The 27,299-nt window shown below is 47.6% G+C and overlaps 1 protein-coding gene across 1 annotated transcript in view; it reads right to left on the bottom strand.

The window, feature by feature from the left end:
• Positions 1-24,975, bottom strand: part of Abr (ABR activator of RhoGEF and GTPase) — a 203,887-nt gene extending 178,912 nt beyond the window's left edge. The window contains exon 1 of the mRNA XM_006977416.4: positions 23,805-24,975. Coding sequence (XP_006977478.2) covers positions 23,805-24,858 — 1,054 coding nt within the window. The 5' untranslated portion in view covers positions 24,859-24,975. The remainder of the gene's footprint in view (positions 1-23,804) is intronic.
• Positions 24,976-27,299: the final 2,324 nt, after the last annotated feature.

The raw sequence follows: 27,299 nt of genomic DNA on the forward strand, positions 1-27,299 counted from the left end.
ATATGGAGAGAGAGAGACAGAGACAGGGACACAGAGAGACTGAGACTTTACATTTTTCATTTTAGAGGGGCCAGGCACAAGAAATATATCCATTCATTCATTTTTTGAGACAGACCTCACTGTGTAGGCCAGGCTAGCCTCAAAACTCTAATCCTAGGGCTGGAGAGATGGCTCCAAGGTTACAAGCACAGGTTGCTCTTACAGAGGACCCAGGTTTATTTCCCAACACCCAACTGCTTGGTGGCTCACAAATCTGTAACTCCAATTCCAGGGAATCCAATGTCCTCTTCTGGTCTCTTCAGGCACCAGGCAGCATGTAGTACACAGAAATACATGCAGGCAAAAAACATTCATATAAAGTCAGGTGGCAGTGACATGCGCCTTTAATCCCAGCACTTGGGAGGCAGAGCCAGCCTGGTCTACAGAGCGAGATCCAGGATAGGCATCAGAACTACACAGAGAAACCCTGTCTCAACAAACAAACAAAACAACAACAACAAAAAACACTCATATACAAAACAAAAACAAAAACAAAAATAACCCTGCAAGTCTCCTGCCTCAGCCTCTCAAGTGCTGGAATTATAGGTGTATTATCATTATGCCTGGCTAGGGAGCTGCTTTAAAAAAAATCACATTACTTACTCATTTGGGGAGGGGTCCATGCAAAGATCGGAAGACAACTTGCCGGAGTCGGTTCTCTCCTTCCACCATGAGGGTCTTGGGAATTGAACTCAAGTTGGTAGGCTTAGCACCAAGTGCCTCTGCCCAGTGAGCCATCTCACCAGCCTTTGAAGCTCCTGTTTTATAACGCTCTTTCAGATGATTTAACATTCAGTCCATTTTTAAAAATTTATTTATTTTCTTGTGTGTATGAGCATAGGTGTGTGTGTGTGTGTGTGTGTGTGTGTGTGTGTGTGTCAGAAAGAGAGAGAGACAGACAGACAGACAGACACTCAGAGACCAGAAGATGACATTGAGTGTCCTCCTATTATTCTGCCTATTGCTTCGAGGCAGGGTTTCTCTCTGAAATTAGGGCTTGTGCTTTTCTTAGCTAGGCCGGAAACCAGAAAGCTCCAGTGATCCTCCTGTCTCCACCCTTTCTTAGGGCTGGGATTGCAGGTGTACTATGTGGGTGCTGGGATCCGAAGTCTGGTCCTCATGACTGCATAGGAAGCACTCTTGACATCTGAGCCAGCTCTCTAGTCTCTAGTCAGTTTCCTACCTAGAATATTTCAGAGGCAGAGGAACAATAATGAGCTAGTAATCTTTCTTTTGGTTTAATCAGCAAATACTTATCAGGTAGAGTGATAAATGATGCTCCAGTAGCTACTAGGAAAACAAAGGTGACTGACAGGTATTTACTGATGATTCACTACAGGTCAGATCTGTGGAAGGTTTACCAAGCATTCTCCAGTTCAGCTTCACAACACTCCAGGAGATAGAAGCTACCAATACATCCACTACACTGACAAAACCAGGCACGAAGAGGCAGAACCACCTTTTAAATCCTCATAACTGAGGATGGGGATGTGGGTCAGTTAGTAGAGTGAGTGCATGCCTACCATACAGGAAGCCCTGGGTTCAGCTCCCAGTACACACTGGTTATCCCAGTTCTTGAGAGGAAGAGTTAGGAGGCCCACTACAAGTTTGAGGGCAGCCTGAGCTACACAGTGAGGCCCTATCTCCAAACAAACCTACAGAATAAACAAGTAAGTCAGCTCCAGAGCCTGTAGCCTTTACCACTGGAAGCCAATATCTGCTTTTAGCAAATCCAGTAATGCAGAATGAAACAGGTATTTAATCAAGATATAAAGACAGGTAATTGGAATAAGGGTTTGACTCAAGATTTTTTTTTTTTGAGACAGGGTTTCTCTATGTAGCCCTGGCTGTCCTGGAACTAACTCTATAGACCAGACTGGCCTCGAAATCACAGCAATCTGCCTGCCTATGCCTCCCGGATGCTGGATTAAAGGTATGCCACCACTGCCCAGCTTGGGGTTTTTTTTTTTTTTTTAATTGTTTGCCAAACAGCTATAGACATATAAAATTCCCAACAGAATATAAAATTCTCCTTGACTAGAGCTACAAAGAGTGAAGCCATCCTATCTAAGCAGAACACAGGGTCTCCCCCAGCGAGCTTCAGCCCAGAGAGGAAGAAGGCCCATCATTTCTGTGGTTCAGATTCTAAAACTTCTTGATTTCATAATGTACTAGGGTAGGAGTCAGGCAGTCTGTGAACCAGGGAGACAAGAAACTGCAGATTCTGATTCTTTTTCCATAGACTGTGCCTGAGCTGATTCCCCTGGACGGTGATTCAGGGGACAGAAAGCTGTCTGTCAGTCTGGGACCAGAACAGCAAACCAAGGCTCAGGGTTGCCTTCAGAGCAAGAGGGTGCTTAATCACTGCCCCCTTAGTACCACACATATTATTTGGTTTGAGTTGGGTTTGCAGGGGTTGAAGGTCATTCTTTGTCCCCTGTGCTTCTCCGGGGCTACCTGCAAGCGGCAGCACACTTCTGTCATGCCCGTAGTGACAGGCAGGGGTGAGGCACGCCATTGTGTCTACTGATCTTCTAGAGCTGTGATGTGCTGTACCACACCCCTACCTTCCTTAAACCCAGTGGTCAGCTGGTCCTGGCTCCTCAACTTCAAATAAAGACTAGCTTTTGGAGTTAGGCATGGCGGTGTATGCCTGTACTCTCAGTGCTTGGAAAGTGGAGGCAGGAAGACCAGCCCTGGCTATGTAGTGAGTTCAAGGACAGGCTGGGTACAGGAAGCCTTGTCTCAAAAGCAAACAAACAAATGAGCACTTTGGGGCTTTCAGCAATTTTTAGAATCTTTTATTTGCCATGCACTCCCCTCCTTTTCTCTCTCTGCCCCTCCTCCCTCCCTCCCTCTCTCCCCCTCCCTCCTTCCTTCCTTCCTTCCTTCCTCTTCCCCTTTCTTCCTTTCATGAATAACCTCCCTCCACACTGATGACTTAAGCAAAATATGTAAATTACTCCTTACAAATTACCTTAACAAAGCCAAATGCTAAAAATGTCTACAGGGCAACAGTATTTAAAAAAAAAGAAAAGAGCCAGGGATTTAAGACATGAGTGTAAAGAGTTGGGGTGGGACTCCATGGTAGAATGTCAGCCTAACATCCCAGAAGGCCCAGGTTTGATTTCCAGAAGCGGGTATCAAGGATTAGATCTGTTCTGGATGTGGTGGCAACACTCAGGTCACAAGTTCAAGGCTAGCCTTGGCTAAATATTAAGACCCTGTCTCAAAGATAAAAAGAGCAGAGTTCAGGCCTGTAGTTCCAGCTCTTGGGAGACAGGAGGGATCAGAGAGGTACATGGTGAGTTTATGGTCAAGTGAGGCTACATAAAACACTATCTCAAAACAAAATAATAATGGCAAATTGAAAAATTAAAAGACTTGGATTTAAAAATTGTGGCTGTAAATGTTTCTACCCCAATTTAGCACAAAGTACATATGTATAGTTGTATTTGTCCTCTCGCTTAAAAAATGAAATATTGCCTGATCAGATTCATGGCCAGTCCTCTCCCCAGCTTGGCAGAACTGAGTTCGCCATTGTCCACTGAAAGCTGAGAACTCCAAGACCTGCAGGAGGGCAGACTGACAGGAGCTCAGGAGGAGACCTGCAGGAGGGCAGACTGACAGGAGCTCAGGAGGCTGGTGTGCCAGTCGGTGTTGCCAACTTGATCCAAACCTAGATGTAGCTGAGAAGAGGGACCTCACTGAGGAATTACCTCCATCAAACCAGCCTTCAGACAAATCTTGATTAGTCATTGATGTGGGAAGGCCCAGCTCACTGTGGGTAGTCTAACCCCTGGTTGGTGGTCCTAGGACTTATAAGAAAGCAAGTTGAGCAAGCTGTGAACAAGCCAATAACCATTATTCTTCCATGGCCTTTGTCCTGACTCCAGGTTCTTGCCTTGAGTTCCTGGACTATGACAAGAAAATGTAATATTTTTCCTCCCCAAGTTGTTTTGGTCACGTCTTTATCACAGCGACAGAATATACACACACACGTGAGGTGCAGCCACCAGAACACTGAGGAAGTCTGGCTACCTGAGATGGTGTTACTCTGCCATAATTATTAAGATCCAGTGACATAATTGCTACATTCCAAGGCCTGAGACCTAGTCCAGGGAATGGAGAAAAAGCTTATTAGCCAGATCAGAGGTACACAAGCAGAGAAAGGCTTTTTGTCTTCCGTGAAAAAACTCTTAACACAAGCAATGTAACCCCAAATGCCTATGGTGACTAGACGGCTGTGTAACACTGGTAGATACAGACATCTAAGTAGCACTTAGTATGTGCCAGGATGAACACACATGAACCCAGTTCCTTTTCACATAGCTGTGAAGTAAACTATTATACACCCCATTTTCTTAGGGAAGGAAAGTGAGGCCACTGGAGCTATGTAATTTGGTTATGGTCATGCAGTTAAACTAAGAAGAGGCAGGACATACAGCCAGGAAGCTCCACACTTGAGTTTGGCTCTGCCCAGTGTCTTCGGTACCCTCGGTGCTTGTAGATAAAGGGGTCAGGAGGATAAGGTCACCACAACTGGCAAAATTCCATCTAGTCTACCTGAGGCATGAACCGTCCGTCTCCCCATCTGTCAAGAAAAGACAGAAGTACATACGTTCACAGAAAAATCTCCAAATTAAAAAAAAATCCATTTTATTTTAACCCTCTGCAGTTCAAGCAAAGCAGGTCATCAGACTTTTCTGAGCTTGGAGCGTGGTCACAGCTGCCTCCTGTCTGACCAAAGGTCCCTGTGGGATTGTGGGTCTAGAGACCAGAGGGAGTTCCTCAGTGAACAACAGCTCCTTCAGGCCCACTGATATGAATAATTAATTTGTTTTAGCACTGCTGCCCACAAAGATTACCAACAAGCCCAACATTCAGAAAGCAACTTCTAAGACAAAGAATACAGGCGTGGGAGATCCTAGGGGACCTTGGGGAGCCCCATCATGAAACCTGGTGGGGCTATCTGTGTTCAAAGGGGGCAGTGGATGCTGGCCTAGCCCGTGCATCTGCTCTGGTCTAGTTGCCTCAGTGGGGCCTAAGAGTGTCTGCAAGACTCATTAGAGCTGTGACATGCTGTGGCTTTCACTGATGTCAGTGGGAGTGGGCTCCGGATTCCTCAAGATGCTTTAAAATAAGACAAAAAGGCACAATTATGCAGCCAAGCGAAGCCACGCCAGCTGCATACAAAGCAGGGCCTTCACCATAATAGGATCACAACCCAACTAGACCTTATGGAGGCCTCCTGGATGGGCTGCTGCTGAGAGGCATCTGTAATTGGATGCTTCATTGCTCCAGCTCTTAGATGATTCAAAGGGCAAGATTTCCAGAAGCCTCAGGTTTCAGTGAAGAATATGACCAGGCAACATGATGAGCATAATCCTATTTTTCACCCTTGCAGTTTATTTCAACAATGCCCATGGTCACACTAGTGATGGCAGTGACGAGGTTAACCAGCCTGCAACGAGTGTCTGCTGTGTGCCAGGCACTGTCCAAAGTGCTTCATAAACACATACTGATTTGTACACTCTTCACCCAACTTAATGAGACATTGATTTCTGTATTAGTATGGTTCCCATGGTCTACAGATATATACACTAAGACACAAAAAGGCCAAGAAACTTACTCAAAGACACACAACAATTACGTGAAAGAGCTAGAGCTTGCATCTAAGTAATACAGCCCCAGATCTGGATTATTACACCAATGACTATTTGCATTTACACAGCTCTGACTGTAAGTCACACCCTGTGCCACTGGCTCTTTGTACATTATCTCTTTAAAGTGTGTGTGTGTGTGTGTGTGTGTGTGTGTGTGTGTGTGTGTGTGGTATTGGGAATCAAATTAGCCCCATACCTGCTAAGCAAGCCCCTACCAACTGAGTTACATCCCCAGGCCTCATTTAATCTTTGCAACACAAAATGAGGTAAAAATCATCCCTATTGTTCAGAAAAAGAAAATATCTCTATAGAGAGGTGATGTAATCTAGCTAATGGAGCAAACTTACAGCAGAGGCATGGCTGTAAACTAGTGCATCTGTTACACTAGGAATAACCTACTTTGGCTCACAATCTCAGAGGGTTGCAGCCCATCATAGGAGGGCACCATGGAGCATCTTAATCCAAGACAACATGGGCTTATACAGCTGTTCATAGAGCAATGAACTGAGAAGCAGCAGGTGATGGGGAACTAAGAATCCAATCATAATCTTCAACAACCAGCCCCTAGCGACCTGCTTCCTTCAGCCAGGACCCACCTCTTTTTTTTTTTTTTTTTTTTTTTTTTTTTTTTTTTTTGTCTGTTTGTGTTTGATTTTGTTGTTGTTTTGTTTTGTTTGGTTGAGACAGGGTTTCTCTGTGTAGCTTGGCTGTCTTTAAATTCACTCTGTAGACCAGGCTAGCTTCTAATTCACAGATATCTGCCTCTGCTTCCCAAATGCTGGGATTAAAGACATGTATTACTACCACCTAGCCAGGGGCCACTCCCCCTTCACCCCAAGACAGGGTTTCTCTTTGTAGTTTTGGTGCTTTTCCTGGATCTCCCTCTGTAGACCAGGCTGGCCTAGAACTCACAGAGATCCGCCTGGCTCTGCCTCTCAAGTGCTGGGATTAAAGGCATGCGCCACCACCACCCAGCCAGGGCCCACTTCTTTTTTAACATTTTTTTTTTTTAAGATTTATTTAGTATGTATACAATGTTCTGTCTGCATGTATGCCTGCACTCCAGAAGAGGACGCCAGATCTCATTATAGGTGGTTGAGAACCACCATGTGGTTGCTGGGAATTGAACTCAGGACCTCTGGAAGAACAGCCAGTGTTCTTAACCTCTGAGCCATCTCTCCAGCCCAGGGCCCACTTCTTAAAGGCTCCACAGCATTCCCAAATAGTGCCACAAGCTAGGAAACAAAAGTTCAAAACATGAACTTATGGGGGACATTTCAGGTCTGCGCCATAACTCAAGTTCCTCTGTCAACCTCACAAGTTTCAGAGTCCCCAATCACTTAACTTACTGGATTTCATAAAATTTGTGATTGGAAAATCATCTAGTCCAGCCACATTGTTTCAGATCTACAGTCTGAAGAAATTAATAGTTAGTGGTGAGGGCTGAAGATGCCGCTCAGCTGGTAGAGCATTTGCCTAGCACGCATGAAGCCCTGGGTTAGATCCCTAGTAATGCACAAACCAGGCATGGTGGTACATGATGGTAATAGCAGGACTCAAGAGATACAAGCAGAAGAACCAGAAGTTCAAGCCACCCTTGGCTACGTAACAAGCTTAAGATCAACTAAGCTCCATGAGGAACTACTATTACCCCCCCAACACACACACACACACACACACACACACACACACACACACACACACATACACACATACACACACCAACAAAACAAAGTTCTGGGCTGCCAGTTGAAGGATGAATAAGTCACCTGACTCCTCTCCAACTGCCAAGGCCACTAGCACCACTTTAAAGAACCAAAGACCAGACAGAGTAATAGATGTTTAATAGTTATCATAAGTGATAAACAAAAAAATAATAAAAGAAAGTATATGTGTATAATATATACTTTGAATGATAATGTAGTGAGCAGTCCCTAACTTACAGATTAATAGCTTCATACTTTTGTTTACAAGTCTGTTCTTTATGATTAGAAATAACGATGCAAGGGCCAGACAGTGGTTGTGCACACCTTTAATCCCAGTGCTAGAGAGGTAGAGGCAGACAGATCTCTATGAGTTCAAGACCAGCTTGGTCTACAGAGTGAGTTCCAGGATAGCCAAGGATACACAGAGAAACCCTGTCTCAAAAAACAAAATAAACAAACAAAAAGAATGAATGATGTAAGCAATAAGAATATTGCCCAAGATGACTCCAAAAATCTACAATGGGTATGGTAATGCACACCTTTAATCCCAGCACTTCAGAGGCAGAAGCAGAACTCTGTGAGTTCAAGGCCAGCCAGGGGGATATACAGCAAGATCCTGTATCAAAAAAAAAAATTCTCATTACCAGACAAGGACCCCAACACTTGCATTGCACATCTGTAGTTCTACCACTTCCAGATGTGTGGGGTTCCCAGGGAAATCATACTTCTCAGCAAGCTGGACAATGAGCACTTGGGTCTTCCACTCTCACTAATAAGCAATATACCAACAGACTCATGTCAAGCTAAACAAAACAGATTTGTATGGTTTTAAATTCTAGGATCCTTTTCACTGCTAGGGATTTAGTGATTTTTGTATTTGGAGCCATGGGCCTTGACATAATGGCTTGATAGACTCCTTTAAACAACACCAAAACTTAGATCAGGGCTGGAGAGATGGCTCAGAAGTTAAGAGCACTGGCTGCTCTTCCAGGGGACCAGGATTCAATTCCCTGCACCTACATGGCCGCTCAAAACCATCTCCAGTTCCAGTTCCAACAACCTCTTCTGACCTCCCAGGCACATAGGGATATGGCGCACAAACATATATGCAGGCAAAACAACCAGATATATATATATAAAATAAAATTTATTGCTGGGTGGTGGTGACGCTTGCCTTTAATCCCAGTACTTGGGAGGTAGAGGCAGGTGGATCTCTGAGTTAATGGCCAGCCTGGTCTACAGAAGGTGTTCCAGGGCAGCCAAGGCTACACAGAGAAACTCTATCTCAAAAACAAACAAAAATCCAACAACTATATATATATATATATATATATATATATATATATATATACATATAAATGAAAATGTTACATTATATACACATGCACACACATACAGCTATCAGAATACTTTATTAACACTTATAATTGTCCCAGTAAATTACTGAATGAAGCCGCAGCAACTCAAGACTGCACAGCAGCACTGGCCTTGAGTCCCAGCCTTAGGAAGCTGAGGATGTTTGGAGCCCAGGAGTTTGAGAACATCTTCATAACAAAGTGACAACACAGTGAAACCTTGTTTCAAAAGAGAAGAAAGAGAAAGAGAATGGGATAGGGTTGGGTAGAGAGGCTGAACCAAGAGAGAAAAACAGTTTAGCCGTTTACTTCTAACACGATTTTTCACATTTGTGAGGCTCACCTCTTATATATATGTTCAAGCAGCCAGGGAGCCCATCCATCACATTACAGGATCCTGTAATCGCAGTGCTTGAGGTCAGGCAAGAGAATCAGGAGTTCAAGGAAACTTCCAGATGCAAATGTATTCTGACCACCAAGTTAACATCCCAGCAGCTTTAATTAAAAGCTAATTAAATTAATTAATTAATTAAATTTAATTATTTATTTATATAAATAAATTAGAAACTTGGGGGCTGTAAAGCCTGGGAAGGGTAAAATAAGAAAAATCCACCACAAATCAGGCATGATAGTGCACACCTTTGATCCTAGAATCCAGAAGGCAGAGGCAAGTAGATCTCTGTGTGTTCAAGACCAGACTGGACTACATAGCATGTTCTAGCCCCAGACGATACGATGAGACCATGTCAAAAGAAATAAAGAAGAAATTAAAGGAAAGAAAGGAAGGAGGGAGGGAGGGACACAGGGAGGGAGAGGGAAGGAGGGAGGGAGAGAGGGAGGGAGGGAACAGAAAAATCCACCACAGCTCTTGAGTAGTACAAAAGATGAAGAAGAGAAGATGTAGATGAAGAAAAAGGTAACAATAATAAAGAGAGGGAAGCCAGGTAATGTCACATTGCTGTGATCCCAGAGTTTAGCTATACAGTTTGGGGCTAGCCTGAGCTGCAGGAGCAGGGGGAAGGGGAAGAGGAAAAAATGGGGGAGAGAAAAATTAAAAGGTCTTTTAATTCTTAGAGATCAATAGCCTGCTGAGGTATTCCAAATCCCACCAAATCCTCACTTGAAGGGCTGGAGAGATGGTTCAGTGATGAAGAGCATTGGCAGCTCTTCCAGAAGATTGGGGTTCAATTCCCAGCACTCATGGTAGTTCACAAGCATCTGTAACACCAGTCTCAGGGGATCCAACACCTCCTGATCCTTCCTTCCCCAACAGCCACCAACTGGAAACCAATTTTTCAAATGCCTGAGACATATACAAGACAGCTCCTTCAAACCATCGCACCATCCATAACACATAAAAATAAAAATAAATAAACAGGGTCTGGGTAGATGGCCCAGCGGCTAAGAGCACTGGCTACTCTCTCTTTTACAGAGGATCAGGGTTCAATTCCCAGCACCCAAATGGCGGCTCACAACTGTCTATAACTGCAGGGAATCCAACAACACCTTCAGGCCTCCTTGGGCACAAGGCCCTCACCAGACATACAAGCAGACAAAATACCCGTACCCATAAAATAAATCAATTAAAAAACAAACCCTCACTTGAAAATACACGACCAGTAGCTCATGCCTGCCATCCCAGCACTGGAAGCATCCCAGGAAGGCAGAAGCAGGAGAATCTTGAGTTCAAGTCTAACCTGGGCTACATAGTGAGACCCTGCCTCAAAATATGTACACCCACCACCAAAAAAAAATCATTTTTCTACTTGTTCAACAAGAAACATTACATCAGCACCGTCTAAGAGGCAGGAATACCACCATTAAAAGAACTGACCTGTGCATGGAGGGTGGGGAGGGTGACAAGTCACTTAAGAACAATTTATATAGCTGCCCTGATATACCAGTGTGCAAAGTTCAGGGGAGGATGGTAGAGCCAAACCTGGGCTGTTTTCCAAAAGCCATTCCCTGTTCCATTTCCCCTGATCAACCTAGGCAGCTAAAGATGGCCATGTGACCCAGCTTGGCCCCACAGTGCGACAATAGGAGTTGTTAGGTAAGACTTCCATGAGCACTATCACTATTTTTTTTTTTAATTTAGTTTTGAGACGGGGTCTTCCTCTGTAGCCCAGGCAGGCCTAGAACTCACGGAGACCAATCCGGACTGCTCAGATTACGGGCACAAACCACCATACTTGGCTCCATTCTTAGAGGGACAACCAGCTAGAACAATCAGCCTGAGTCCTTTGCTCCCTTTTCCTCCCCAGATCCCAAGCACACACAAGGTAATACAGCAGATGCACATTTCAAACTGTATGTCACAAGCAAGAGGACGAACTTCTCACTGTAAGACACCGGGAGGCTCTGAAACAAGAGACCCCATTGAGCCCCTGTAACCCACCAAGGAGTCCCTGCAATGGGAGGAAAATGAACCCCTAGCCTAACAAGCCACTGTAGGGAACCCAGTGGCTGCTGTTAACAAACCGCAGCACACAGTGGCTTAAAATAACACCGACTTAGCCGGGCGGTGGTGGCACACATCATTAATCCCAGCACTTGGGAGGCAGAGCCAGGTGGATCTCTGTGAGTTGGAGGTCATCCTGGTATAGAGAGTGAGTCCCAGGACAGCCAGGGCTGTTCACAGAGAAACAGTGTCTTGAAAAACAAAAACAAAAACAAAAAAAAAACAAACAAAAATAGCACCAACTTATTGTCTTAGAGTTCTGCACCTTGGAAACCTGAGGAGGTTCTTACTCTGTAGCCCAGGCTAGCCTAGGATTTACTGGCTAACATGGAGGTGCCGACAGAACAAGTCCCTTTCTGGAGACTGGAGGAATCATTTCCTTGCATTCTGTGGCCTCTAGAGGCTACTTGCATTTCTTGGCTAGTCACCTCTTTCTTCATATTCAAAGTCAGCAGCAAGGAGCTACATCACCCTGACCTCTTCAGCCCGCTCCTCCCAAGTTCAGTGTAAGATCTTTGTGACTGGGGTTGGAGAGATGGCTCAGCGGCCTCTCTTACAGAGGACCTGGCTTCAGTTCCCAGCACCCCCATGATGGCTCTGAACCTACTGTAACTCCAAGGGATCCAGCACCTTCTTTCAGCCTTCACAAGCACTACACATCTAATATATATATATATGTATATATATATGTATATATATACACACATACATACATATATATGTATGTATGTATGTATGTATACACACACACCACACACACACACACGTGGCAAAGCACTCATACACATAAAATAGAGATCCTTGTGAGTATACTGGGAGTATACTGGACCCACCCAGATCCTCCAGGATCACACACACACACACACACACACACACACACACACACACACACACACGGCAAAGCACTCATACACATAAAATAGAGATCCTTGTGAGTATACTGGACCCACCCAGATCCTCCAGGATCTCTTTCACACACACACACACACACACACACACACACACACACACACACACACACACGTGGCAAAGCACTCATACACATAGAGATCCTTGTGAGTATACTGGACCCACCCAGATCCTCCAGGATCACACACACACACACACATACACACACACACACACACACTCTCCCCAAAGTCCCTAGTTTATATGCAAAGTCTCTTTGTTATATACAAGGGTCCAGGAATTAGGATGTGACCCTCTTTGGGACCACAATTTTGCCTGTCATGACCATTGTGGAAGTGTAGGGCAATATAGTTATAGAAGCACTGTAGAAGGAAGCTTTCAGTTACTTGAAGCCAGGTGCATTTTATTTTATGTGTACGGGTGCATGCATGTCTTCTGTGCACCACATGCATGCCTGGCACCTGTGAAGGCCAGAAGAGGACATTGGACCCCTTGGAAGTGGAGTTACAGACAACTGTGAGCAAGTGCTGGGACTGAACCCAGGACCTCTGCAAGAGCAGCCGGTGCTCTTACCTGCCAAACCATCTCTCCAGCACCTCAAACTCTTAACTGACAGCCAGGTCCTGGTTCCACATAGGGGAGACAAAGAAGACTTCACAGAGCAGGGAGCCTCCTAGCCTAGGCTTGAAGAATGGATGGAAGTCTGTCCTAAAGATAAGGGAGAGGAGCATCCAAGACAAAGGCAGAGAGAAGGGTGTGTTCAGTGTTGGGAAGTCCAGTGCTGCTGGGCATACAGTGTGTATGTATGGAAGGAAAGGGGGTTCCCAGAGAGCCTTGTAAAAAGCCTCCGATCTTACTCTGTGTATGAAGAGCCACTGCGCATTGGGAATAAAGGTACACATTTTGACTTGGGAGTATACAGCAACCATTTATCTTTAATGTGAATGTAACTTGAGGCTGGAGAGGAAAGGGTAGAGGCAAACCAAATGGTCCTTGAGGTAGTTTGGGTTTGGATGATGGACCTCTAGCTCCTCATAAACATTGAGCACCTCCCATGTGGCCAGGCACTATGTTATCCTGAAGCTACAAAACCCAAAGCATAGGTCAGAACAAGGTCCCCTGTCGGCCTGACAACCACAATCCAAGGCATAAATGATGTTCAAGGGAGGAGCCTCATGTTTGGGAGGCAATATCTGCCCCCAAACCTGAAACACAGACAGGCAGGGAAGGGACCCGGAAGAATTAAGGCAGTCTCACCCAAAAGAAAGGGGCTCCGTGGTCTGCAGAAATGGGTGACTGACGAGGCCAACAGCCTCCCTTTAAAAATATTTATTTTCATTCTTAATTATGTGTATGGGGGGGTGTGCACATGTGAGTTTAGGTACCCACAGAGACCAGAAGAGGGCTTCAGATCCCCTGGAAATGGGGTTACAAGTGGTTGTGAGCCACCTAACATGGGTGCTAAGAATCAAACTCGTGTCCTCTGCAAAAACAGTAGATATTCTTAAGCTCTTAACTGCTGACCTGCCCAACAGTCCTCTGTGTATATGTCACTCAAAAGAGAGCAAAAAGTCCAGAAGCTTCCCCACATATCAGGGGTTTTTTTAATTATATTTTTTCTTGAGACAGAATCTCTTGTAGCCCAGCATGGCCTCAAATATACTGTATACCCAAGGATGACCTTGAAAGTCTGGTCCTCCAGACTCTACCTCCTTAGTGCTGGGATCACAGGCCATGCATCGTGACACTCCATTTAACACTTATCAGGCGTTGGGAATCGAACCCAGAGTCTTGTGAATGTTTACACACTCTACCACCTGAACACCATTCCCAGCCTCAGACCAGTGTCACCTGTTTTAAATCATTGCACACGCCAAATGAAGAAATGGGATGGTAGGGTTTGAGGTTTGAGCCTGTGCTCAAAATGTTCCCAAGTCCTCCACAGGATTAAAAAAAAATCTGAAATTAGAGGATAGTGGTAATTTCATAACTTTGTGAATGTTATAAAATCCATCACTGAATGCAATAGAGGCCAATTTAATAATATATGAATTCTCAATTAAAAAAAAAGCAATCCAGCACTGAGAAATCTTGGGTTGGCTAGTTAACCCACTGGAGACAGTTTCCTCATCTGTAGAATGAGAAGAGTAGTGTATCCTTCTCTTTTTCTGTCGTCCTGGGAATTGAACCTAGGCCCTCTTGCATGCTGGGCAAGTACTCTGCCACTGAGCTATAACCTCAGCCTTCTTTTCCTTTTGAGATAGAATTTCATTAAATTATTCAGGCTGAAGCCGGGCAATGGTGGCGCACGCCTTTAATCCCAGCACTCAGGAGACAGAGCCCGGTGGATCTCAGTGAGTTCGAGGCCAGCCTGGTCTACAGAGTGAGTTCCAGGACAGGCTCCAAAGCTACACAGAGAAACCCTGTCTCAAAAACAAAAAAAAAAAAATATTAATCAGGCTGACCTTGAGCTTCTGATCCTCCCACCTCAGTTTCCCGGGTCGCCAGGGTTTCAGGCCTGTGCAGTAGAGTACTCCTTAGATTGCTCTGAATACTAACCATGACAGGAGGAAAGCCAAGACAGTAGGTGCTAAGTCTATTTTAGTTCCTCCTCTCCCAGGTGCCAACAAACCTTTAAAGCTATCTTTTGCTCAGCAATCACAAGATGTGCTTCGAGCTCCAGGCAACCTTCCTCCAGACAGTCTAGTCGCAGGCAGATGATAGCAGGAATCAAACAGGAAGACAGGATGGGGAACGAACGAAGGAACGAAGGAACGAAGGAAGCAGACTCTCACGGAGACACTGCGGGCTTTCTCTGCAGCTACGTGGTGCAGAAATGACAAGGGAGAGTCGCGTGGCAGAAACAGCTACGGGAGAAGCAGTGGGGAGGGAAGCAGGTGGGCACAGAGACTTCTACTCAGAACTCGTGTTTGGTATGCAAACAGAGTTCAGTGTCCAAAATAGACAACTGGGCTGCAGCGCAGCTCTGATGTTTGGAGATGGTTCACGGTCCACCCTCAAAACCAGAAGGGACCCAAAACACCATACTTTTCTAGCATAGAAATAAAGTCGGGGAAGTTTTTATTGTTTTGTTTTGTTTTTTACCCTGAGCTTCTTTCTCACTTGTGACCGCTATAAAAATCCACCAGGTGCTTTTCTGGTGCCTGCCATATGCTCAGCCTTGGGAAAGATACTGCTGAGAGAAAGGGACCCTGGTCCCTGCCCTCAAGGAGCCAGCCAACCCCTTGGCTTGAGAGCAATGCTTCAGAATATCACAGGCACCATGCCTTGCAGAGAGAAGAGGTTCTGTTGTCATTTGTCCACGGGGTCAATGAATTAATAGACGGCATAATAATAAACACAATTGTGCAGTGTGGGCTCACTCTAAGAACTACAGGCGGGATGGAGTTGTTGGAAAGACTTGTGCCAGAGGCTGCTAGCTGCCACTCACTATCTATTCTTCCATTTTTCCTGGTAACAGAGACTCCATTTGATTTGAGAGGGCCGTATGCCCATATAAAGTACTCCATTTCCCAGCCTCCCTGGGAGCTAGAGGTGGCTGATATGATTTAAAACAGAAACTGTCTAGAGAGGGTTCTAGGCAAGTGCCTCAAATAGTAGACCCAACAACTGCCACTCACTCTTTTTCCTGTTCTGGAAATTCTTGCTGGAAGCACAATGTGATGGGTGGATCTCCAGGAGCCATGCTGAACCATGATACAAAAAGATCAAAAAAGCCTGACTCCCTGATGATTAGCAGTCATACCATCTCTACATGGCTTACTTATGGAGTTCTTTCACATGAACTCTCATCTTGCTGAAGCACCAATTTCAGATTTTATCCTATTTAGCAAACTTGTAGCTTAATCAATACAGGTTCTATGGAGGAGGCAGGCCTCAAAGGATTGATTTGGGGAATAGTCGGCATGCATCTCAAATGCCAGAAAGAACACATGAATAAGCAGCAGCAGCAGCAGCAGCAAGAATGCTAGCTGCAGCAGACAGAAGAGAGCAGGAGCCACAGACATCCCAGGTGGTGGCTTTGCAGATGTTTGGGAATAGAGAGGGACCAGAGACCACAAACAACCAAGAAAGCTGGTCTCCTCTGAAAGAACGACACAATTACAGAGTAAAAACAAACAAATGTGAGAGCAGAGATGTGAGAGCTTCTTTCTGTGAAGAGATGCAAATATGGGGGTGTAGCTCAGGGACAGAGTGTTTGCCCAGCATGCACCAGGCCCTGGCTTCCATGCCCAACATGGAAGGAAAAGAAGGAGAGAGGGAGGCAGGGAGGGAAGGAGAGACAATGGGTTAGAGAGAGAGAGAGAAAGAAGAAAAGATGTAACTACAAACCCAGCTCAGCCAACCAAAAATCTCTGTAACCATCTCAGAGCTGCTAAACACCGTGTGTCCAGTGCTGTGCTGTGTGACCTCCACACACCATCTCATTAAGGCATCATAACAAGTCTAGGCTATACTCCTATTATTGCCATCTCCATCTCATAGACGAAGAACCTGACGCTTTGAGAAAGTCAGAGTTGTCCCAGGGAAGTATCACAACCCGGAAACCGTGTCTGCTGTCCAGACACATCCTTTTTCCAGACAAGGGAAGTGGAGTTTGTTTGTTTTATTGTTGTGAAGATATTAAGGTGTGTGTGTGTGTGTGTGTTCCATCCCTCCAGTCTTAAGAGAAAGTGTTTACACCATTATTTAAAAGACAGGAAAGTAGGGTCTGAAAAGAGCACTTACTGTTCTTACACAGGACCTGGGTTCAGTTCCCAACTCCCATATGACGGTTCACAACAATCCTTAACTACAGTTCCAGGGAATCCTATGCCCTCTTCTAGTCCCATGAGCACCAAGCATGCACACATACTCACTCATTCTCTCTCTCTCTCTGTCTCTGTCTCTGTCTCTGTCTCTGTCTCTCTCTCTCTGTCTCTCTCTCTCTCTCTCTGTCTCTCTGTCTCTCTCTGTCTCTCTCTCTCTCTCTCTGTCTCTCTCTCTCTCTCTCTCTCTCTCTCTCTCTCTCTCTCTCACACACACACACACACACACACACACACAAAACAACACCAACAATCCTGATGTATGACAGAAGGATCTAGAGGCAAATACAAAACAGTATTCACCAGAAGAAAATCAGACCAGAGGAACCACAGTTTCAAGGCTGGTTGCACTTCCTCCTGGTATAGAAGGGCATGCTAACAGGACCCACATATTAACGATGAGGGTAAGATGGTGGAGGTGGGTAGTGGAGGGAGGCAAGCCCCGGAGAGCCAGTGACTCAACTTTGTCAACTTTGGTCACCAATGAACCATGACAAACCACCAATGCGTGTGTCTTAGGCAGTTTTGTTTTGGAGGTAAGGTTGATGACACAGCACAGGCTGGCCTGGAGCTCCTCATCCTCCCACTGAGCCTCACAAATGCTAGGATTACAGGCGTGTACCACCACACTTGGCATGAAATGGTTTTTTAATATCTCTCCACAACAGGAACTATAACAGAATTATTTTATTATAGCTACCGCTAAAAATTCAATTTGAATTAAGTTATTCAGACACATCACTTGAATGCAAGGAATTCTTCTCAGAGCAACAATCTCATTAGTCATTGCCGGAAAGTGGGGGGTGCGGGGAGACAGACACTGTCAGATTACTAATGAGTGAGGTAACATGAGAATTTCAGCAGGAAATGCATTTTCCATGAAGATTAAAAATAAAAGGTCTCCAGCAGAAGCCAGCAGACCCCGACAGCCAGGCCTCCAGGTATAGAAACCAGACCCTGAGTTGGGTAGCTGTGGTGCACACCTTTAATCCCAGCACTCAGGAACCAGAGGCAGATGGATCTCTGAGTTTGAGGCCAGCCTGGTCTACAGAGTGAGTTCCAGGACAGCCAGGGCTACAGAGAAACCCTGTCTTGAAAAACAAAGGAAAGAGAAAGAAAAAGAAAGAAGAGACCAGGCCCCAAACAGCATGGCATTGCAGGCAGGATGCCACGTGCCACCTTTGTGGACAGACCCGTGTCCCAATACCAGCTCCACAAGCTCCCTACACAGCTCTGGCTGGCTCCTTTAGAGCCTTAGCTGGCCACCTATAAGGTGGACGTCACCATTGTCATCTGCAGAGGTGGGTGGTGCTGAGGCTGAAGTGGCTGTTCTGTCACCTGGCCTCTCAGAGACTACAGCTTTAGGGTAGATTGGACTCCTGGAAAAGGCCGTGGACACAATATGATGGTCCAGATCTGACTGCAACCCTTCTCAGGATCCTGAGCATGACCTTAAGGTTGCTTTTAGGGTCCAGGGTTCTCACCTGTCTGAGACAGACAGGAACACAGGTCAACTCAGGATTTTCTTCTGGTCTAGGCTCTTTTTAAATGTATTTTACTTCATTTGTTATTATGGGTTTCCAGGATCAAATGCAGATCTTCAGGCTTCCATAGGCAGGTGCAAGCACCTTACCCACTAAGTGCTCTCTCTCCAGCTCACATTTCTTCTTTAGAATGTTGTTTCTTTTTATGAAACGTGCTGAGCCTGGTGACCCCAAACTCACGCCCCTCCTGCTTTACCCCCAAGTGTTGGGATTACAAGCATGTGCCCCCATGTCTGGTTCCTTACTCAGGATTTAACAGTAGTCACCCATTAGAAAGTTGTTTCTTTATCCAAAAATCAAGGTTTCTACCCAGCCAAGAGATAGTAAAAACGATGATGAGGGTGGGCCGCCAACCTGAGCAGTTTTAGTCCTGAACACAGCTTGCATGAAGCATGATCTTCATAAATGCTCGCTGAGCAGGACAGACGGATGGGTGGATGGATGGACAGCCAAGGGCCAACAAAAACAGAGAAATAGAGAGCACTTGGGGGCTGGACTATAGCTGTGGTAGAGGGGCTTATTTAGTATGTACAAGACCCTGGGTTCAATCTCCCATCTCAGAAGCAAAGGAAGGGTGTGTGGAGAGAACTTGTCTCCACTGAGCAAAATTTAATGCAAGAAGGAAATGCCACCCGTTTACAATATTAATGATATTTACTTTGATATTTGAACTGAAGCCAGAATATCAGATAAATAGTCTCTCTAACAGTCAAAAGAATGCTGGATATGGAAGAGCCACCTCTGAGCTTTGTTAGAAGGGCAGCATTTGGATCCACAAGGAGTGCAGACACACAGAGGAAACCACAGACTGCAGAAGGGACTCATGAGCCCTGGGGACAGAGCCGTTGAGTCCGGGGCAGGGGTCGTGCAGAAGCATGCTAGCACAAGAGGGAAACCCCAGCCTCCATTTGAGGATATTCAGCTGTATGTGCCCAGGACTGGCTGGCCACTGAGGGGAAGTCTAAAATCTAGCATGTGACCTGCTACTTTACAAGGCCCAGTTCACAGGAGCCCCATAGGCAGGTGCCAGCCCTGAGAAGTGACCCAGCTTCTGATGATCTGGAGTCTGGTAGGGACTTCAGTGATAATGAAGGCTATAATAACACACATAGACATATACTGACTTCATGGTCATAAGTCAAGTGTGCTATTAACCCATTTAAAAGGTTCCTAGTTTCCTAAATTCAATCTTCACAGCTATCCTGGAAGGTACTAAAATTTGTAGCAAGAAGCTTAGCATTTGTTTGAAAGCGTGGACTTGGGAAACAGACTGCCTGGGTTCAAATCCTATGCATTCCTTTTGTATGCTGAGTGATTGGCGGAAGATCATTTAAGCTTTCTAAGCCTCAAGACTTTCATACATAAAGTGGAAACAATGGTAGTTTCTGTGTCATGAGGCTGTTTGTTATAAATTAATTACTAGGCATAAAGTACCCAGAACAGGGGCCGGCAAAAGTAAGCCATGAATACTATGCTTCTCATTGCTGCCTGTGAAACAGGCTGAGACTGCAAAGGCCAGTGACTTGCCCAGGGCCTCACATCTATTAAGAGAGGAGCCAGGCAGACTCAGGTCTAACGTCACAGTACATATGGCCCAGCACACCAGATTCTGCTCTGCCCCTCCCCCTCCACTGGTGCCTCTGCCCTATGCCAAACCCCAGTACTAACCATGTTATCATGGCCCAGACTTTTCTCAAACTAGTCAAGGCAATAAAGATGATCAAGGAAAGATGCCTAAAGTGAACTGGCATGCCTATTAATTAAACTCTGATTTTATCCTCACATGCGAAGAGAAAGCCAAAAGGTGTACAGGTTTATGGGTCTGCTCTTTACTTAGTAGAAAATGTCCCTTTTCCATGGAGGAGTGCCCCTTAGTCTTGTTTTGTTTTTTGTTGTTGTTTGTTTTTTAAGATTTATTTATTATGTATACAGTGTTCTGCCTGCATGTATGCCTTTATGCCAGAATAGGGCACCAGATCTCATTGTAGATGGTTGTGAGCCACCATGTGGTTGCTGGGAATTGAACTCAGGACCTCTGGAAGGGCAGCCAGTGCTCTTAACCTCTTAGCCACCTCTCTAGCCTCACCCCTTAGTTGTTTTTATATGCTACCTCTGGTGTCTCCTTAAAACCCTTTGGCTAAGGCCAAGCCTTCTATATTATCCAATAAAATCTGACCTACAGTTAAGTCCTCTGGATACAGATACGGGTGTGGCCACTGGTAGAGAGGGAGAAATAACACAAAGGGCCAACCCAAAGAGACTCAGAAGCCAAGGTTAATGCCCTGCCCTGTTGCCTGGAAGCTTCTAGAAAGAGCCACAGTTGTGCTAGGAAAACAAAGATGTCCTATAGCAACCAAGCCATCTGTGATGTAGAATATTCTGGAAGTAGAAAGTTTCGTAGAGTCAAACTGAAGAGCACAGCTTGTAGCAGTAGTCAGTTCATATACCCACATGCTCATTACATTCCCAGACCTGTTCAAAGCTCTTCAGAGACGGTGGCCCATTGACTCCTCATAGCAACAGCATGAGGAGGGCCCATTTTACTGATGGAGAAAATAAGCCACAGAACAGTCAGATAATGTCTCCCTCTATCACACAAGCACCGTGACTCAGAGACCATGACTTTTTCGTTTTCTAGATCAGGTCTTACTTTGCAGCCTAGGCTAGCTAGGAACTCTCCATAGATCCTCCTGCCTCAGCCTTCTGGAGTGCTGGGATTACAAGAGTGTGCCAGCACCCTGGCATACAAATTACCCGACCATTTACATGTCACCTAAACAAAATTTTAGAGCAATGGTTCTAACCGTGTGTAATGCTTTCTCACGTTTCCTCCATCCCTTCCTTCCTTCCTTCCTCCCTTCCTTCCTCCCTCCCTCCCTCCCTCCCTTCCTCCCTTCCTTCCTTCCTTTCTTCCTTCCTTCTTGCTTTTGGTGCTAGGGGCTGAACCCAGGGCCTTGAGCATGCTAAGCATGTATTCTCTCCATGAATCACGAATTCACTCCATTTTTTTTTTCAATTCTGTTCTATCATACTAAAAATACATCACATCACTCTGAGGGCCAGGCATGGCAGCACACACCTTTAATCCCAGAGCCCAGTAAGCAAAGGAAGGTGGACCACTGAGAGTTCAAGGCTCGCCTGGTTTATATAGTGAGTGCCAGACCAGCCAGAGCTGCACAGTGAGACTCTGTCTCAAAAACAACAACAAAACCCAAATAAACATATCACTCTGGGCCAGTGAGTGAGATGGCTCAGCAGATATGGGCATTTGTCACCAAGTCTGAGGACCTGAGTTCTGTCGTTGGGACTCACATGATGGAAGGACAGAATCACAAAACTCACAAAAGCCATCCTCTGCCCTTCCCACATGCACTGGGGCACAAGCATCGCCCCCCTCCACACACATACAATAAATGTAAAAACACACCCACCACTCAACAAACACTTCTGGGAAACTCAGTATATGTTGGACACACTTGCATAAATGAAGACACAAAGATTTCCTCTGTTCCTACAGTTCCCATTTCACCAGGGACTGAGCTTGAATCCAGGGAAAGATATTGGATCCACATACAAAATAGTAGTGTCTGAGGAGATAGTTTAATGAGAACCATAGGAAAAGCAAGCAAGGATGACCTCACAATGCATCCACTGCCCGAGAACCATTTTGCAGTGGAAAAAAAGATGCCTGCTTTTGATTTCTGGAGTGTGCCGTGACTACGCACATGTATGTACATGTTTCACTGTGTATGGCATACACATGCTTGCATGTGTACGTCTTCCCTATGACATCCGAAGAGGGAAGGCAGGGAAGGGGTGGTGGTGCTGAGGGGTGTTCCTATACAAGTTTGCCTTGAAGACAGCCTGGAGGGATTTGGCCTTGGCACGCCTAGCCAAAGCCACTGGTGCTAGACCACGTGCTCTGGAGTCTTTAGTCCAAAGGAAAGTGAATCCTTTCATCCCTGATCTACCCTGAGGAGCACCTGTGTGGTTAGCTCCAAGCCTGCGCATCAAGGTGCAAAGAACAGACTGCTTGCAGAATTAATAATCACTCCTGGGGAAAATCCAGAGCCCTGAGCACACCTGACAGAGTGACGGATGTGGGTCTCGGGAGCGGTGGGACAGACGCCAACTGTAAAGCAGCTGAGGAGGGCATTTGAAACTTGGCACCAGAGGAAAAGCTTCAACCCTTGCTTTAAAGGAAAGAGGAACATAAAAATGATTACTAGCAGGGGTGGCAGAAGCATTACCTATGGGAAAAGCGGCCAATATCTGCTAATGAATAAGTGTAATTGATCAAAACAGATGACTTGATGGATCTTCCAAATGGGCTTTTAGCAGAGTGGGCAGTTTTTCATTCAAATGCAAACTCACCCAGAGAAGACCTAATAATGGAGATTTTGGAACAATCCCAGAATCTCTGGTATGTCTCCCCACACACACACACCACCCCACTTACAGAGCAAGGAGGCATCTTAAGTTCCTTACCGCAACTCAATCAAACCAGACACCAATGTATGCTTTCTGCATGCCTGACGAGACCCTAACAGTCTGGAGATTCAGCAAAGGGGCGGTCGCCTACCACCCCACGGCCCAATAACTAGTTCTCCTTACTTAGTTCGTCTCCCTGACCTAAGAAGAGCTGGGCAGCCTCATTAATTCAGACATTATTTATTGAGCAATGTGATGACCACAACAGGATAAAAAACAGCGGAGATCTGACCCCGTTGTCAAGAAAGAGGGCAGACGGGAGGAAGTCAAGGGCAGGGGACACCAGCGAAGGTCTCAGGTCACCTGCTTGAACACATCCGAGATTCAGTTCCTTATCAGGTGAAGGCATTGGATCAAACAGGCTCTCTAGGAACCAGGCCGGCTCGAAACTGGGGTTCCAAGCCTTTCCCTCTTCTCGGGCTCCTGGGAAGCCAGCTGACCCAGAGCAGCCTTCCCGGAAAGAACGGTCCGGTCCACAAAGAGGAGCCTTAGGCACCTCTGGAGGGAACTAGGCCCCCAGCATGAGACGCAGGCTGGAGACAATACAAGCCACCTTCAGAACACTTAGGGAAAGATTCAGACTTCCACACCAAGGAATCTCGGGGAAGTGGGGGGCCTCTGGAGTTTCCGCAGAGAGTACCATCGGGGTCGTGCAAAAGACTCTCTGAGGACTGAAGACCAAGGTCTGGTCAAGTGCACCCTCCCATAAACCCCTGCACAGCCATCATTCTCATTTTCATAAACTCACCCGAACCCCAGATTCACTTGGCACGCTCTTGTACCTAGAGAGTGGGGTACGCCTACCTGCGGAGAAGCCGTCTTCGTGGTCTGAGCTGTTGTGGCTGCAGTCACTGCCTCTCTCGGGCGAGCTGTGACTGGGCGAGTCTCGGTCCGGCACGCGCAGGAACCTCTTGCGCCCCCATTGGGCGAGATGCTCCCGCGCCCCGCGCTTGGGGGGCTCATCCTCCGCCTCCAGCTGCTCCAGGTCTCGACTCCGCCGGTGGTGCCGCCAGCCTCCGGCGATCAGGTGCATCCAGCGGTGGGGGCTGCACGGCCGCGCCGGCTTCTCGGCCTCGTCGCGGGTCCCAAACCGGTAGGGGGCCACAAGTAGATGGCCGAGGACGAATTTCTCATTCAAATCCACCATCTCGAAGTCGTGGTCACTGCCGTCGCCTCCGTCATCCCCACCTGAAGCGTCCGGTTCGCCCTCCTCCGAGCCCCGCCCTGCACGGGTCCCGGAGGACTGCTCCTCTCCGGGTGCGGAGGACCCGGTGCCATCGTGGCCGGGGGACGCACAGTCCTCCCGGAGCCCGAAGAGCAGGCGAGGCTGCACCAGCTGCTGGTGGATGGCGGCAGTCAGGCTGCGCACGGCGCCTCCTCCCTCCACCACCCCGGGCCAGGCAGGAAGGTCCAGGCACACGTAGGGGGATGGCTCGGCTGTCATCACCACCTCCGGACCGGGGCGCGCGGGGCCTGGGGAATCGGGGTCGCGGCTCGCTGCACCCTCCTCCTCCTCCTTGCGCGGTGGCGGCGCGCACAAGGGCCCAGCTGGCTCCTGCTCCTCCACGGAGGCTCCCCCGCCGCCGCCGCCGCCGCCGTCTCTGTCTCCGCCGCCTCCGGCGTCCCCGCCCTCCGGCCGGCCGCCCGGTAAGTCCATCTTCTCTCCAGCCAGGGCCGCCTGCAGGTACCAGACTTTGAACTTCTCCTCAGCCAACACCTGTTGCAGCCGCTTCAGGTTGAGTTTGCAACGCTCGAGCTCGCGCTCCATGTCCGGCACCGACTCCAGCCTCATGACCGGAGCCTCCTCCCCGGGGAACTCGGCCTGCCAGTGGCGTTCGAATTCCTGCGGGTCCCACATCCCGGCCGCGCCGTCGGGCCTCCCGGGCCCGGCTCCTGTGCGCCTCGGCAGGCGGAGGTGGCGCCTGGAGCTCTCTCGGAAGCGCGCGCTGTCGCAATCGCCTGCCCCTCGCTTCGGTGCCTGGAGGAGAAAAAGAAATAAAGTTTTTCCCCTTCCGCCCTCGTGCCTTTTTTTTTCCCCCCTCTTCTTCTTCTTCTGGGTTTCGCCTCCTTGACGTAAGCAGCCACCCGGGCCGCGGGGGCGGGGGCCTGGGGCCGCAAGCGCCGAGACCGCTGTCCGAAGCCACTCGGCTCGGCCCCGGTGGGCTCGGGCACGCGGAGAGCCGCGGCGGAGGCGGAGCCTCGGTGGCGCAGGGCCAGAGCCTGCGGGCGCGCCTCGGAGCCGCGCGGGCAGCCTGGAGAGGGCTACGGCAGGGCGGACCGGCCTGGGCTGCCCATCTCAGAGGAGCAGGCGCTGCCCGCCGCTCGGCCGGCTCGCAGCCTCCGGGATGGCCGTGTTGCGCAGCTCCAGCCGCAGCGCGCCGTCCGCGCCCCCTCCCTGCACCCAAGCGCGCGGCCGGGCGAGAGCGGGGTGGCTGGGGAGAGGGAGCGCGCGGAGCGCCGTGGGTCCCGGCCAGCCCTGCCCCCTCGCCCCCCCATCCCTGTCCCGCTCTCGGAAAGCTCTCCAAGACCCTGCCTTGGGTCAGGGAGGCACCCTGGACTAAGGAGAGAAAGAGGCGGGAAAAGCGATTTGGCAGGTTCCTCTGGGCTGCCCAGAGCCAGGGATTTACCCATCGCCTTGGATTAATTTGTCCAAGATCATGCAGCGGCTCAACCCAAAATTGGGGATAACATTTTGGTATTTGGGTCCCTTTAAATGTTCTCTTCATTGCTCCCTAGAGGTTTTCCGGAGGGGAAATTGTGATGGTCCTGTGACCTCAAAGCTGAGGACATTCCCGAGTGGCTTGAGGCAAACGGTGGTTGTGGAGGCCTAGGTCTAGTAGATGGCCCTCCAGTCCACCTTCTCTTTGTGGCCTCAGACAGCGCCCTTGAAGGTAGGGAGCGAAAATAGGAGCTGGGGGAAGGCACGAGGAGGGCCGCCTAGGGTCTCCAGCTGCACCCTCTGGTGAGCTTGACAGCCTGCAGAGAGCCCTGGTACATTGTCTCCTGCTTGCTGGAGAACGGAGACCTTATCAGAGATTCATGATTCCTTCATTTCAAGGATGAGGAAATTGATACTATGTAGAAGCAAAGTGACTCCAGAGCTGCAGGCTTCCTTCCTTTCATCTCTCACTTTGGGAACTGGAGCTAAACAAATGCAAGGGGGGGGGGGGGAGAACACGACTTCTTTCCAGACTCCTGCCTTTCATCTGAACCACAGGCAAAGGCCAGCCAGCTCCCTCTTTTCAATCCAATTCATACTTCCAGGTTCTGAGATATATCCTTTGTCAGGTGGGTATGTGTGTGTACACATATGTGCATGTGCATGCACAAGCATGGTGTGTGCCTATATATACTGATCTGTGCCTACTCTTGTAAAGGTTGGAGGTCCAGTGTCTTCCTTTATCACTTTCACCCCACCATGCTCTTTGAGACAGTTTCTGTTTTCTCCACACACTAGCCAGGAAGTCCCACCAACCACCACCACACCCAGGATCTGCCTATTTTGCGCTCCCAGTTGGTTACACCAGGTTTTAAATGAGTGCTGGGGTCTGAACTCAAGGTCCTTCCTCGTGCTTTGGAGGCAAATACTTTATCAACGGAACCATCTCCCGGCTGGCTAGAGGTTTCCTAACCACAAAGAAGATCATGTCAATGCTTTGGTTCCAACTCCTTCAGTGGTTGGTTCCCTGTCACCCACAGGGTGGAGTCCAGGCCCCTGGCGTGGCACAGGGGCCCCTGCCAGGTTTGGTCTCCGCCTTCCTCCTGTACTGCAACTCAATGCTCTTCCCAAAGTTTCCTTAAGAAAAAAAAAATCTTTATTTTTGGCTGGGCGTGGTGGCACACGCTTCTAATCCTAGTACTCAGGAAGCAGAGGCAGGTGGATTTTTGTGAGTTAGCGTCCAACCAGAAAAGCACAGGCGGCGGGGCGGGCTCTTTATTATTGAGCCATTTCTCCAGTCTCCACCCCACCCCTTAAAGTTATTTTATGTGTGGTTTTTCTTCTTGAAACCCACCCAGACACACACACACACACACACCCACACACACACACACACACACCCCTTTCTGTTTCTGCTCAGCTTACTTTCTGCAGCCTTCAGGACTGGGCCAAATGTGCTTCCCTCAGAGGCTTACCACTCTAGAATTTTCTTTCTTGTCAAAGTCTGTGTTTACTGACTTCACTACTGTCCCCTCTTCCTTCTCTGTTTTTTGTTTGTTTGTTTTGTTTGTTTTTCTGATTTGGCGTGACACTAGCATGGATTGTCGTAGCATTTGTCTTCGTTTCAGACTGTTGTGGAG

This window comes from Peromyscus maniculatus, chromosome 8 (assembly GCF_049852395.1).
Source record: "Peromyscus maniculatus bairdii isolate BWxNUB_F1_BW_parent chromosome 8, HU_Pman_BW_mat_3.1, whole genome shotgun sequence".
Lineage (NCBI taxonomy): Eukaryota > Metazoa > Chordata > Mammalia > Rodentia > Cricetidae > Peromyscus > Peromyscus maniculatus.